This window comes from Ostrinia furnacalis, unplaced genomic scaffold (genome assembly GCF_004193835.3).
Source record: "Ostrinia furnacalis isolate ACB-3 unplaced genomic scaffold, ASM419383v2 OfSCF1475, whole genome shotgun sequence".
NCBI lineage: Eukaryota > Metazoa > Arthropoda > Insecta > Lepidoptera > Crambidae > Ostrinia > Ostrinia furnacalis.
In genome coordinates this window covers 296,812-312,443 of record NW_021131714.1, presented here as the reverse complement: position 1 = coordinate 312,443, position 15,632 = coordinate 296,812, and the positions used below count along the sequence as shown (strand labels likewise).

Below are 15,632 nucleotides of genomic sequence, written 5' to 3'. Positions count from 1 at the left end.
TCTTTGTGGAAATCCTTGGGGGAGGCCTTTGTCCAGCAGTGGACGTCTTTCGGCTGAAACGAACGAACGAACGAATTATTCTAGTCTGGTCGCTTTTCCATCCCTCCAAGGTGCAGACCCTGTACCTTTGTGTCACGATATTTAGAGCATTCTATGCTTAACATTAACCATTCTTTGGCTACGTTTCCAGCGCCCTCCGAGGCTCCAACATCGGTGCAGGTGGTAGCAGGTGGAGCGGGCGAGCTACACGTGTCGTGGCGGCCGCCGGCGCGCGACGCCTGGCACGGAGAGTTACTGGGATACTCCGTGGCCTGCACCGAGGTCGGCCCGGGGGGCATGCCGCTGCCGAACACCACCAGGTAACATCAGCTCGGCTGGGTGGCACGGAGCGGACGTGGCGTGGCGACGCCTGGCACGGAGAGTTACTGGGATACTCCGTGGCCTGCACCGAGGTCGGCCCGGGGGGCATGCCGCTGCCGAACACCACCAGGTAACATCAGCTCGGCTGGGTGGCACGGAGCGGACGTGGCGTGGCGACGCCTGGCACGGAGAGTTACTGGGATACTCCGTGGCCTGCACCGAGGTCGGCCCGGGGGGCATGCCGCTGCCGAACACCACCAGGTAACATGCAGCTCAGCTGAGTATATAAATTGAATCTATACATTAACGCCGTGTACCGGAAAACGCAGCATGGGACATCCACCCACAAGGTGGACCGACGACATCTTAAAGGTAGGCGCTGGACGCTAACAATCGGGCAAAATGGAAATTATTGTGGGATATTTAGCACAGGACGTCCTACGGCTGAGATGATGATGATGATTATACATTAAAAGGTGCCGAGAAAACTGCAAGTGTTGTGGCGGCCGCCAGCGACTGGCGCGGTTAGCTGCTGGGAGCGTATCAGTACATGCCCTATACTAATACGTAATACTGTGAGATAGGCCCGGGGGGCATGCTACTGCTTAACACTACCAGGTAATTATGCAGTATGCAGCTCAGCTGGTTTGTCCATTGAGTCGATACATTAGGAGCTGGCGGGTGGTACAGGCGAGCTGCACATGTTGAGTAGGCGGCGTGCAACGCCTTGCACGGTGAGCTGCTCAAATACTCCGTAGCCTGTACTGAGATCGGCTCGGAGGGCATGCCGCTGCCTAACACCACCAGGTAAACATGCAGCTCGGCTGGGTGGCACGGAGCGGGTGAGCTGCACGTGTCGATTCGACTGGTGATTGACAGAAAATTAGTAATTTAATATGGTTGAACCCGTTATGCCTCTAATCAGGCTTATAAGAAAGATTCACATATTTGATCCTTACTGTTTGTGGTACCTTTGTTTTGTCTCCTGTCCTCCGCTTTGCATTGGAAGGAAGTTGAACCTTATCTTCAAACTCCTCCTATGTTTTTCTGATTAATTTCCTGTGGGTCCAATTCTTTAAATTCCGATTTAGAGATTAGAGTTTGTTGCGGCGCTTCTTCTCAGCACTTGCCAAATGTTTGTCTCAAAGCGCTGGTAGGGCAAAAAAAGAATGTGACATGTATAGGCTCCTTAAGAGCATTTGACGATTTGTAAGTACTAATTTAATTAGTCTAAACAAATAAAGATAATTTTGATTTAAAAACAATTCAACAGTGTAATATTAAGTGTCTGTGAATTCATATCGATTAACTTACCTGTTTTGTTTTCCAGAACGCTGACAGTGAACGGCTGGTCAGCCACTGAGCTCAGCCTGTCGGCGCTGCGCAAGTTCACGCGCTACGAGGTGCGCGTGCGCGCCTTCAACGGCGTCGCCGCCGGGCCCGCCTCCGCGCCCGTCACCGCCACCACGCTGGAAGGAGGTAAGTTTGAATACTTTCTGAGATAATACTTCTTCAGATTTAATTTATGGCTTTATTTCTTTGCACCATTAGATAATTTTCACAGCAGAAAAATTTACCAGAGGAAAGTAGAGGATCTGGCTTTCACTTTCCTCGTTGGCCAGACGGATAAGGGCTTGTATTATTTGTCGATTAGTCGCTTCTTATGACATCCACGTAAAAGGCTTTCTACGACAATTAAGTAGCTGCATGAACATTACAGACAGTACATCAGACTTTTGTTGCAAACTCGCTCCTATACAACTACATAAGACCTGACAGTGTTTAGCTTAACGTACTATCGTAAATACAACAACAGTAACAAACATTCATTCGCAGTACACCGTCTACCACACTATCCTCTTTAAGCAAAAGTGACTTAATCATCAAAATAATTTTGGAAAACTTGGCCCACGCGCTTGTTGGTCTCCTTCTTTCACGCTAATATTATGGCGTTGTGTCACTTTGCTACCAATTCAGAAGATCATGGTCATTGCTGTCCCTTAGCATTTGTCTCGCACGCAGTAGCCTTCAATTAATACATTCTGATGTCTGAAATCTAATACTGATAATAAAATGTTTGTCCGTGTGCAGTGCCCGAGTCGCACCCGTTGCGAGTCAGCTGCTCGCCATTATCGTCGTCAAGCATCAAGGTGTCGTGGGCGCCGCCGCCCGCCGGCCAGCACGGCGGCCTCATCCAGGGGTACAAGGTCATCTACTCGCCGCTCACTAACGACCACGGTGAGTATCATCAGAGTAAATACAAATGAGTAGGTCATCTTCACAGAAACGCACCGAGCGCGGTTTGTATGTGAGCGCGCCAATATACGTATGCGGCGCGCACACACACACTGACAAAATCTAAATTATCTAATTAACTAATCCCCGCTAAATTTTGTCAGTGTGTGCGTGCGCGCCGCATACGTGTTGGCGCGCTCACATACAAACCGCGCCCGTGCGTTTCTATGAAGATGACCTACTCATTTGTATTTACTCTGGTATCATTGACTATGAGATAAGAGGAGACGGGTACTCTGGGGGTACAATTCCGGACTAGGGTAGGGTTATTGTAAATAGATACAGGCTGCTTTTTACTAAATACCACGAGCTGAACTCTGGTTACGGACCTCTCGCTAATCCTGTGTATAGTCTGGTCCGTGAGCACGTAGAATTTTGTCCAATGACCCCAAGCTACTCGCACACTCACTGCGGGTGCCAGTCGCACAGTCGCGACAGCAATATAATAAACGCGCGAGCGATAAGGATGGGTGGTAGCTTGGGGTCATTGGACAAAATTCTACGTGCTCACGGACCGGGCTTTAGACGCGTAGCGTAGATATTCGTCATTGTACAGCGTTCAAAGACACACGCGTCCAGTTTGCTATTGCTACGCGCCGTGGACAAATCACTGACGTCATATTTCCTGCCCACAGCGGACGTGGGCGAGATCAAGCGCGTGACGACAACGGACACGTATCTGCACACGCTGCGAAAATACACCAACTACTCCATACAGCTGCTCGCCTACACCGGCGCCGGCGACGGCCGCCGCAGCCCGCCCGTGTACTGCACGACCGAGGAGGACGGTAAACGATTTATTGCTAAAGCCTGGTCCGTGAGCACGTAGAATTTTGTCCAATGACCCCAAGCTACCCATCCTTATCGCTCGCGCGTAATTATATTGCTGTCGCGACTGTGCGACGGGCGCCCGCAGTGAGTGTGCGAGCGCGACAGCAACAACAGCGGATGGGTAGCTTGGGGTCATTGGACAAAATTCTACGTGCTTACGGACCAGGCTTTAGACACAAATGGATAAAAAGCATCTAAAACGATGCACAATTTCAACGCCTATGAGGCCTTTGTTCAGCATTGGACGTCTTGTGGCTGAAATGATGATGATGATGAAAAATAAGTAACTAAGTAAATGCTCGAATTTACAGATTTTATTACATGCACCTTGCTTTTTTATTTAATGCAAAACAAGTCAGATATTTGACCGCATTTGCACCTGATGTTAAGTGAGATGCTGTTTAGGATCAATGGCGGCATAAGGGGAGGCGGTAGGGGTGGTCCGCCCCGGGTGCCAAGCATCAGGGGGTGACAACTCATTCGCTCAGTTTAGTACCCGTTGGCGCATCTGCACGACAAAGACGGTGCCGGCGCAAGAGGCAAGGCCATTGGCGTATCTGTTATCTATTTCAACTTTTCTTTATCTGCCTTACAGTGCCATCAGCTCCAGAGAAAATCAAGGCTCTGGCGTTCTCCAGTGACACAGTACTGGTGAGCTGGCTGCCACCGCTGTATCCCAACGGCATCATATCGCACTACACGGTGTACTATAGAGAGGCGGGACGGTAAGTCCTCATATTTTAATGAAATGTAAAGGAAAATTGTTATTTACTCGTCATTATCATAGATACAAAATCCGACCAGAATTTTCTGAATTAGAATTTCAATTTCGTTCTTTGCAATAACGCCCGATGCATTCTAGCGTAACTTATATTGAAGCACTATAACTTCTGATCCGGACCGGAGGCATAACCAGAGCGTTACTGTCCCCCTTTGCCCCTTTTCCTCTGGGTAAGCCTATGTTCACATTGTTGAGACATTTCAGATGCTTAAACGCAGGTATTTTAATACTTGTATGAAGTTCTGAGAATAATACGTTGTTTCGCATTTTCCAGGTTAGGCAAACACTCTAGCTTCACAGTGTCCGCAGACAAGAAGCCTGAGCTGGAACTGATGTTCAAGGTGCGCAACCTGCTGGAGAGCCAGCTGTACGAGTTCTGGGTGTCCGCCACCACCGGCTCCGGCGAGGGCGAGTCCACGCTCGTGGTGGGCCAGGGACCCAGCTCCAGGAGTGAGTACCTAGTTACAATGGACGAGCAGCCGCAGCTGGAGCTGATGTTCAAGCTGCAACCTGCTGGAGAGCCAGCTGTACGAGTTCTGGGTGTCCGCCACCACCGGCTCCGGCGAGGGCGAGTCCACGCTCGTGGTGGGCCAGGGACCCAGCTCCAGGAGTGAGTACCTAGTTACAATGGACGAGCAGCCGCAGCTGGAGCTGATGTTCAAGCTGCAACCTGCTGGAGAGCCAGCTGTACGAGTTCTGGGTGTCCGCCACCACCGGCTCCGGCGAGGGCGAGTCCACGCTCGTGGTGGGCCAGGGACCCAGCTCCAGGAGTGAGTACCTAGTTACAATGGACGAGCAGCCGCAGCTGGAGCTGATGTTCAAGCTGCAACCTGCTGGAGAGCCAGCTGTACGAGTTCTGGGTGTCCGCCACCACCGGCTCCGGCGAGGGCGAGTCCACGCTCGTGGTGGGCCAGGGACCCAGCTCCAGGAGTGAGTACCTAGTTACAATGGACGAGCAGCCGCAGCTGGAGCTGATGTTCAAGCTGCAACCTGCTGGAGAGCCAGCTGTACGAGTTCTGGGTGTCCGCCACCACCGGCTCCGGCGAGGGCGAGTCCACGCTCGTGGTGGGCCAGGGACCCAGCTCCAGGAGTGAGTACCTAGTTACAATGGACGAGCAGCCGCAGCTGGAGCTGATGTTCAAGCTGCAACCTGCTGGAGAGCCAGCTGTACGAGTTCTGGGTGTCCGCCACCACCGGCTCCGGCGAGGGCGAGTCCACGCTCGTGGTGGGCCAGGGACCCAGCTCCAGGAGTGAGTAGCATTTGGGTTTGTTTTTGAGGGAATCGTAATGTGCTGTTGACAGCTTAATGCATTCAATTTGGTTTATTCAGTTTCTGGCTGGCTCGCTGTCTGTTCTTGAGTTTTATTCGTATTCATCATTCACAGCAGCTCGACCAGCTTCACATATTCCGTCAAGTTCCGGTGTAATAAAATCCATTGCAATGCATACTGTTGGTGCTAATATTGTTAGTAGTCGCGAATGGTGCCCTGGGGAAGTAGAACACTAAGAATTGCTAAGCTAAGTTTTGAAAAAAATAATAAAAATGAAATGTTTTATTTATTTATTTATTAGGTCTACCAACATTGTTACATAACAACATGTACACTTAAAAATGACAATTATGAACAAAGTTACAATGCAACAACAATTATAGGCTAATACACAACATGCGATACAAAACAACATCAAGAAAATGAGTTTTATTTATTTATTATAATAATAATAATAATAATAAGCCCCCATAGTCCAACCTTTCGTCCGAGCTCGACCAACTGTAGCCACGTGGGGGGCGGACACTCGCAATGAATTAACCATGCGGGTGACCAACAAGGCAAGGGCAAACCCATCAAGATGGAGTTAAGAAGTATGAGTAAACGTTTAATGCCGCTTCCCGGGGGCGATCGCCGGGGCGCGCCTGGAGCCGATGCTGGGCGCCACAGCATACGAGCCATCGGTGGCGGGGGTTTAGGTGGACGGCCCTCTGCCGGGGGACCTGCCTTGCGCGGGGAGCCCGAACAATGTGAGTTCACCCAACTTTCAAATAGCACCAATCCAACTGCTAGCCCAACCGAGGATGTTTCGCAGGAGGCACCAGCCATTATGCCTGCGACCACCAAGGCTGGAAAACCTAGAGTGCGTATGAGATGGAATGATGAGATTAATACATTTATCATACGCACATATTACTACATTACAAAACTTGAAAAAGACCGCACAATGTACTGCAAGAACTTGTTTGAACGTTTCAATCTCCAATACCCAGAACTGAATATATCAAGTCAGAGAATTGCAGACCAGCGTAGGGTGATACTTCGAAATAAATTATTGCCAGATTCCGTTATAGAAAACATAAAGAAAGAAGTAGCAGAATAGTTAAAACAGGAAGAAGAGACTACCTTTCACTCCAGTGGAATGAACCAGAACACATTATCACCTAATACACATGACTCCAGCTTTGAAGACAACCTTCCCTTAAACTCACTTCTATCACAGTCACAGCCACAGTCTTTTCCCATACTAACGCAGGACTCAACACAAACATCAACCAATCCTTCGTCATCAAACACACGTACAGTATCAGATGATTTATCTGATACGTATATTCAGACAGTGACGGAAATGCTTCATACCGCACTCGCTGAATACTCAGGAATCGACCCTGTAACGAGACCCAGGCTTCCGAAGTTACGCGAAAACAAATACCTGTATCGTTTATTAGACCTATTTAATACCAAAATTTTAAAAAGCTTTATCTCAGAAGAAACAGACATAGACCAAGTCCATACATTAATATATTGCAGTGCATTAGTAATTTGTAAACAGTTAGGCTACAATATTGAACCTCATCACCTAAACAGACGCTCTACTACTAAAATCCATAAAAAACCGGCTTGGCAAACCAGATTAGAAAATGACATAGAGAAGCTTAGGAAAGATATTGCCAGGGTAACTCAATATATTTCAAACAATAACGTATCTAATAGGCTCCGTAACTCAGTAGAAGCAATATTTAGAAAGAACCAAATACACTCTACTCATGAAAGAAATAATAGAAGACCGGAAGAATTTTTGGACACGCTAAAACAAAAGTTATCACTAAAATCACAGAGGTTAAGACGGTATAAAAAAGCACTGAATCGTAAGGAAGACAATAAACTATTTACAAAAAACGAACGAATATTTTACAGAAACTTGGGACAGAATGAAGCTAACTTAGAACAAACAGACAAAGAAGCACCCACAACTGAAGATCTCCAAAACTACTGGGCAGATATATGGGAAAAACACAGTAACTACAACTATCAAGCGCAATGGATTAAAGACGAAGAGATTAAATGGCAAAATATTAATGAGATGGAATTCAATAACATAGATCAAGACGATATACAGAATGTCACAAGTAAAATGAAAAATTGGAAGGCGGCCGGGGTAGATGGTTTGCATTGCTTCTGGTTGAAAAAATTCTACATATTGCACGACACTTTAGGAAGAGTAATAACTGACGTTATACAGGGAAACGCTAACTTGCCACAATTTCTAACAAAGGGTGTTACCTATATGTTACCCAAAAGTAAAAACACAATAGATCCGTCACAATACCGTCCTATCACATGCCTACCTACACTTTACAAGCTAATCACTTCATGTATAACTAATAAACTTAACGCGCATATTGAAAACAACAATATTCTGGCTGAAGCACAAAAAGGGTGCAGGCGAAATCATCTTGGGTGTAAGGAGCAACTGGTTATCGATTCTATTATTCTCAAACATGCACATAAACATAAAAGAAATATTAACGTTACCTACATCGATTACAAAAAAGCTTTCGATAGTGTTCCACATTCCTGGTTGATACGCGTATTACAAATTTATAAAGTAAACCCAACCATAATTACTTTCTTGGAAAATACCATGGCTGACTGGAAAACATCACTTATCCTTAACCAAATTAGAACAGAGGAAATTCCAATCAGAAATGGTATCTTTCAAGGTGACTCCTTGAGCCCTTTATGGTTTTGCCTCGCACTTAACCCCTTATCCACCCTTCTCGATAATGACTCCTGCAACGGATATAAACTCAACGAATCTACTTCAGTAACCCACCTAATGTACATGGACGACATTAAGCTTTTCTCTAAATCAGAACAGGCCATGAAAAAACTTATTGAGATCACAGAAACTTTTAGTAAAGATATTAATATGACATTTGGACTGGATAAATGTAGAACACTGAGGATTGTTAGGGGTAAAGTTAAATGTTCCTTGAACACCAATGAAATTCATAGTTTTCAGCTAATGGACTCAAACGACACTTATAAATATCTAGGTATTCAGCAAGATAAAGGGATTCACCATATCAAAATTAAGAAAGATCTTACACAAGAATATTTCCGACGCATAAATTTAATCTGTAAAAAGCAACTCTACTCCAAAAACTTAATCAAGGCGATTAATACATTTGCAGTACCAATTCTAACTTACTCTTTTGGAATAATAAAATGGACAAAAACAGACATAAACAAATTAGAAATAAAAACTCGAACTACACTCACTAAACATAACTATTTACATCCAAAATNGATTTTCATAGCAATGTCATATTGTTAGAAGTTATACCTTATTGTTAGAAGTAAATAAATTAATACTTATACATTTTTATATTTTACTTGGAAGAAGATATGACTCTAACAACACTTATGTACACTTTATTTGAATAAATCGCCAAATATACCACCGCGGAGACCCCAATCGCGTCTCTGCGTGCCATTGAATCGTATGAGCGTATGGATTTTTTGCGTTATTTTTCACAATTTCCATTTTTAAAAATTACCTATCGATAGCTTACTTTATTCTGATGAATAAATGTCATTACAAGTTTTTCTCTAAAACTGATAATTTGGCTAGAAAAAAATATTTTCTATCCACGCAGTACGCCGGCAGCGTTCGGATCGGATATAATGACGTCATCGTCCCCGCGCCGGGCGGTCAGTGAACTTTTTTAGTAATTTGGCCATAACTTCGTCAATTTTTGTCGTAGAACAAAAATTTTTGCACTGTGTATTAAGGATTTCTTAGCCCTATAAATCTGCATTCACAGCTAAAAATCGAAATGATCCTCATTGCACCTGGTGTTAAGTGAGATGCAGTCTAGGATGGTACATATCTGCCCTGTAAGTGCCTATTCACTCTCGCCTTGAAAACGCCCGGATTATAGTGTTCAGGAAATACAGCAGCAGGCAGCGAATTCCAGTCCCTAGCTGTTCGCATTATAAAGTTATGGCAATTCTATATCGTATAAATAGTCGCGCAGTTCACATTAATAAACAGATTAATATCAGAGACTAACTACAACCCGTGTCTCATTCATACGGTCTCCCAACATGGCACAAATTGGTGACCCCGACGAAGAAGATAAACCTGACGGAGATGCCACAAATTGGTGACCCCGACGAAGAAGATGAACCTGACGGAGATGGCACAAATTAAAATATTAGAGAATTCAAAAATAATGAAGTCTCAGCAGTTCAACAGTCAACTACAACATCAGCAAAATTCAAGACCAAACAATGGAAAATGTGCTAACACAGCTATAACATGTGCAATTGAAATAATGATTGTGCCATGACCGTGAAAATTTGCGACGCAGCAGTTACAGGCCAAGGTCGCCTAGTCAAGTAAGAAGATTTTGTTATTATAATATGTATCAACGTATGCAGAAAAATGTGAATAACCATGTGATTGGAAACAAACTAACCAACTAAACAACTACAACCCGTGTCTCATTCATACGGTCTCCCAACATGGCACATACTCCAACTCCTAGCCAGATCTAAGGAAGCCTATGTAAACTGGCTAGGCCTGCCTACAGCAATCAAACAGATACGATACCACGGACTAATTACAGGCTGAATTGTTCGCTAACGATACGTCCGATGCGATTGTACCGTTTAACTTGATAGTGCTGGAACTACCGTGCCACGGTGGAACTATCGCGCCCTTAGAGATAGAGTCAAGTCGACATTTGAAGAATGGAACAGTTGTGTTTTGTTTCAAACGGCAAATTAATTAATTGAAATTAATAGCTACGTTCTGTTCCAAAAACAACTCGAAGAAAGTGAAATTAGAGATGTAAGTTGGTACCTTTTATATCCCAAAATAACTTGTGGAAAATATTATACCTAATTTATTTCAATCTCAGGTATGAGACAAAATCATAATGTAGCAGATCGAAATCCATGCAGCTGAAGCAGCAGACAGAAACTATTTAAAATTTATGTATAACTATTATCTAGAGAGGCCATGTGTCTATCAAAGCGATTTGTAAAAAGCTAGTAGTTAAGATTGGGATAAAGAATGGTGGTTTGGGAATGTAGTTTTATGCCTCTCAATTGATCTCAATGGCCATTATAAAACTATCCCTTTTTGGTAGTCAGTTTTTTCGTTAGCTCTATTTCCAAACTTTTCCCAACATCGAATCGCGAATAGTTTTCTAGGTCAACTATTACCTAATATCGATACACATACATTACTGCCAACAAACGCAACTCGTTTGAAGCACTAGCGCTATTGACTTTGTAGTGGCGTGTTATGTGAACTAATTAGTGTTTTGCTGTTTGGGCTTGTTTGCAACATGCTTATGGCCATTATGTAACTTTTTACCTTATTTGCTGCACTTTAGGGACTTTTATTGAAAACAGAATTATGCATTTCCTTTTTTTTTCACATTAATTTTTAATACTTTGCACAATTTTTTAAAGGCAAGAAATAATAAGTGAAAATTCTAAAATGTTATTATTTATTACCTACTTGCCTTGTTATCAGCAAATTTTTCAAAATTAGGAAAAATGTTTAAAATCGAAATTCAAAATAAAGTCAAAATCAAATGATTTAATGAACATAATTTTAAATATTTCTCCTAATTTAAAAAATAATAATAATTTGGTAACTTGGGCTTATTTCACTTTCTAACAGACATGGAAAAAGGAGGAGGTTCTCAATTCGGTCTAATACAGTATTTTTCTCCCGTTTTAAGCCCCGTATATTTTATTTTATTCGACATACCAGAATCCCTGTATAGAGCCGTACATCAAATACATACAAACCCGTTCCGTTTACGCGAACAACTTAACCACTCGAGTTAATGACGTGTAAACTCCAACTGACATTAATTTTAACGTCGGATCGGTTTCGCATTTAGATTTCAATTGCGATATTATTGTGCTTTACGGGAGTATGGATTGCAATTATCGGAGGGTTACCGGTTTGTGTTATTTCGGGTAGGTTCAGCTTGCTTGGGTTTGTTGCGGCGCGANAGATCTAACGCACCTTATAACCCCAGACGTCAGGCCATCCCAGCCCGGAGAGCAATCAGATTTCAGTGCCAATATTATACTCTCAACTTCGCTCAAAGTTGTTTCGTACAGGGCAAAGGAGTCTTTAGGACCTGCAGAACATGAAGGTAGAGGAGTTATGTTTTTAGGGATTTTATAATACAGTTCTGATCCAATAGTTGCAAAAAAGGTATTGATATTATTCAACGTTTGAAGATTGTTCTCACTGTTAGCCAGCAGTTCATCGTTTGAATGAGTCTTATTACGTAGATTAGCAATATTCTTAATAGTATTCCATAGTAGTTTATTGTTACCTTTAGCTGAATTAATTTGTTGCCTATCATATTCTAGTTTAACCCTTTTGAGCAAATCGTTGCAGAAATTCCTGTACCTTTTATAAGTTTGTGATAATATTTCATTTAAACTATTTTTGTGTTTTTTTAAAAATGAATTTAAAAACAATAATTAAATTATGATGAAAAGAGTTTAAAAAAATTCAAAGTAAACTTTGTATGGATGTTACAGGAAATGTATGAATTCTAGGAATTGTATACTATTCCTAGGAAATGTATACAATTCCGAAGCTATTTAGGAAATGTATAAAATAATGCTTCAGAGATTTTTTAATACGCACATATCCGAGGAAATGTATACTTTTCCTAGGAATTTTATAGAATTCCAATATTGTATTAGGAAATGTATAAAACTAAGCGGCACAAGCTCGGTCGCGTGATCGAGTGCCCCTCGGTACCTACGCCTAAAATTTCATTTAGCCAAACCACATTGGCCGATAGGTACTTTTAACTCACAATTATTATTGTTTAGCCTGACAGTTGCTTTCGCGCTATTATACTTTGGCCTAAAAAAATATTTGCCTAAAATTTATTGGCATACCTTCTTTCGGCATCACGCATATTACGCTGAAGTATTGGAAATCCTTAATTTTATCATCTCTTTTATTAAACTATTATTGGCATGAAGGTTTTAGTACTCCTGTAGCTGGATAACAAAATCTCGGTTAGGTTAGGTTAGACTTGCGACCTTACACATACACAGTTGCCGCGGCGCGGTAGCGCCATTTAAGTTTCGAAAAAAAAGGGGCGTAATAAAAATAATTTTGTGTAAAAAAAATTTACGCTTAAAATTTGTGTGCGTACAAAAAATTTGGCGATTCGATAGAGACCCCGCGTAATCGGATGATTCAATATCCTCCCCTCGCACCGCATGTCCACGCGTATTCATTGAAATCTTAATTACATTTCCGTTTTCTGTTTAGGAAATGTGTAATTTTCCTAGGAAATGTGTCTAATATAATTTACATCACACATTTCCGGGTGATTTTAGGACTTATACACAATTCCTAGGAATTGTATACAATGACGGATTTCATACATTTCCTGTAACATGGATAATTTTTGTATTATTACTCCATTTTCTTCTATAAACTTTGAATTTTTGACAAATTTCAATATCTAATTACAACGTGTGATATATCATTGGAAAGAAGAGAAGCTAGAGATATTTTTAAGATCATTGGCGATTGCCAATGGATTCATTATCACCATTAATTTTTGTTTCAATCGAATTCGAAGTAGAATTTTTTATAGTGGTTTGTACTTTTGTTAGACTTTGGCGGCTCGTAACTAGCTATTCAATCATTATTTGGATCAGAAATTTATTTTATTTGAATAAAGACATATTCGATATTAATTACAAATAAAAAAAACTGTTGAAATCACGCGAGAAAAAAAAATTGAAGCAGTTTTTAGGTCAAATTTCGGAAAAATCTGAAAAAAGTATAAAAATTGACATATCTCCTAAACTATAAAACTTTAGCTGTAGAAAGTAAGGTTCAATAACACTAGTTTACAAAAAAAAAGATTTTCTTTTACCCAAAGATAATTCATATTGGATGTGTTTTCTACCAGCCCCCTTATTACAAAAATATATGTCTCATATTTTTATCACGTCTAGTTTTTGAGATATCCACATTAACCTAAGTAAGCTGTCTTGTTAGCCGTGTCGGAGTTTGTACTTTATTTTAATTGCGTTTAAGTATTATTTTAACATTTTCACTTGTTTTAAAATGTCACCAAGGCAGTGTAAATTAAGCCCAAATAACTTTTGCTAAGTTTGTGGTCAAATTATATTGTCAAAAAAAAAAGAGAACAATCACTGAGGCCGTAAAACGGGCCTATTTCTATTACTTTCAAATCTCGGTAACAAACCTGATAAAAAATGGGTTCCTGGTGTAGTGTGCGAAAATTTAAGAAGTATATTATTGCACTAGGCTGCAGGAAAAAGAAAACATATACCATTAGGCACCTAAATGTTATGGAGAGAACCAACAAATCACACTAATGACTGTTACTTCTGCCTCACTGAAGCTACAGGTTTTAACAACAAAAACCAAGAACATACAATATCCTGATGTTGCATCAGTCACAAAACCTGTGCTACAATCTGAAGGAGTTCTTTATCCGTCATTACCCAGCAATTCCAATAAGGGAAAGATGCTTGGTATTAATTTAAAGCAGTAGTGAAAAGTTTCCTGGGAAACTATAATTTTTTCTGAGAATTATGCAGAAATTGTTTCCAAATTATTGAGGAATTGCCAAAGAATGGGTGTGAATAAGTCGTTAAAAATTCATTTTTTACATTCTCACCTGGATTTTTTTCCTGAGAATCTGGGAAGCGTGAGTGTTGAGCATGGTGAAAGTTTTCACCAGGATTTGAAGGTTTTTGAGGGAAGATACCAAGGAATTTGGAATAAAAATATGTTAGCGGATTGCTGTTCGTCTATAATAAAGGAAACTGATACTAATCAGTATAAAAGAAGGAGTAACACGACTCATTTTTGATTGTTTTTAGAGATAAATGTATAAAAATGATAAAAATTAATATAATCAATATTTACAAAATTTGACGTCCTAAATTTTTTCTAAGTTCAGTTTTTAAGTAAGGGTTAATAACTCTACCGATACATATCAGTTTCATCTCTGGGTAAAAAACCTTGTAAACTAGTGTAATTAGCAAATGACCTCCTCTATACGTGTATTAGCTATGGCGGGTTCAGTTCCAGTCACCCTGTATACATCCGAGAAGTCAATCAATTTACATTCTTGCAGAATACCGTCATAATCTATTTTTGGTCTAAACCTGTTAATTTTGGATGGATTTGAACCACATTGTTCTAAACAAAAAAGTACTGCGTTGTGGTCCGTTACAGTAGAGTCTAGCACCAGGGATATTGATGTTGCCTTAGACCTAAGTATAACGTGGTCGATACAGTTGCCAGCACGAGTTGGAAGATCATAAGCAGGCAAAAGACCGTGATAAGCAAGGCTTTCTATATAATTTGTCGTGGAGGGTGAAGCCGGATCTAACAGATTAATATTTATATCCCCCACCACTATGACATTTTTGAAAGATGAAAATTTGGATATTAGTGATTGAAGAGAATTAATAAAATTATCTGTATTTTTGAAACAATGAGGTCGATAAATGGCTATTATTATAGTATCTGGATTCAGTTTGATTGTTAAACAGTTTGCTTCTAATACAAGTGGCTCTTGAACTTGACATGATAGATATTTTTTAACCATCACAATTAATCCGTCATTCTGGTTGTAATTATCGGTAGTACTGTAATTGCTATACCCATTCAGGGTTGGCAAACGATTTTCCTCAGATAGCCAGCACTCGGTTAGTACGATAACGTCGCAGTCCAAACTTGTACGATGTAGCAGAACACATAAATCACTAAAATTATGATTGATGCTTCGGATGTTTTGATGGAATATTGTACGATATGACCTGGGGTTTTTTATAAAGGACAAACATTGCTCTGGTTCACAGCTATAGGATTGAGATATATTAAAACTGCCAATACTGTCTATTATCTGACGTGTATTATCGAACTTTACTATACTGTTTCAGCAACGATGACTCAAAATTGTCACATTTTAGAAAGAAGATGACTTCGCATAGCACTGCAATTGGAGATTCAAAGAGAAAGTTGTATGATTGTG

General features: G+C 41.3%; 1 protein-coding gene across 1 annotated transcript in view; it reads left to right on the top strand.

Moving 5' to 3' along the window:
* The window catches only part of Dscam3 (Down syndrome cell adhesion molecule 3), a 59,112-nt gene that overhangs the window by 27,437 nt on the left and 16,043 nt on the right, over positions 1-15,632 (top strand). Inside the window, exons 15-20 of the mRNA XM_028304674.1 lie at positions 191-359; positions 1,691-1,839; positions 2,452-2,598; positions 3,291-3,443; positions 4,082-4,211; positions 4,542-4,717. Of these exons, the coding sequence (XP_028160475.1) occupies positions 191-359; positions 1,691-1,839; positions 2,452-2,598; positions 3,291-3,443; positions 4,082-4,211; positions 4,542-4,717 (924 nt within the window). The remainder of the gene's footprint in view (positions 1-190; positions 360-1,690; positions 1,840-2,451; positions 2,599-3,290; positions 3,444-4,081; positions 4,212-4,541; positions 4,718-15,632) is intronic.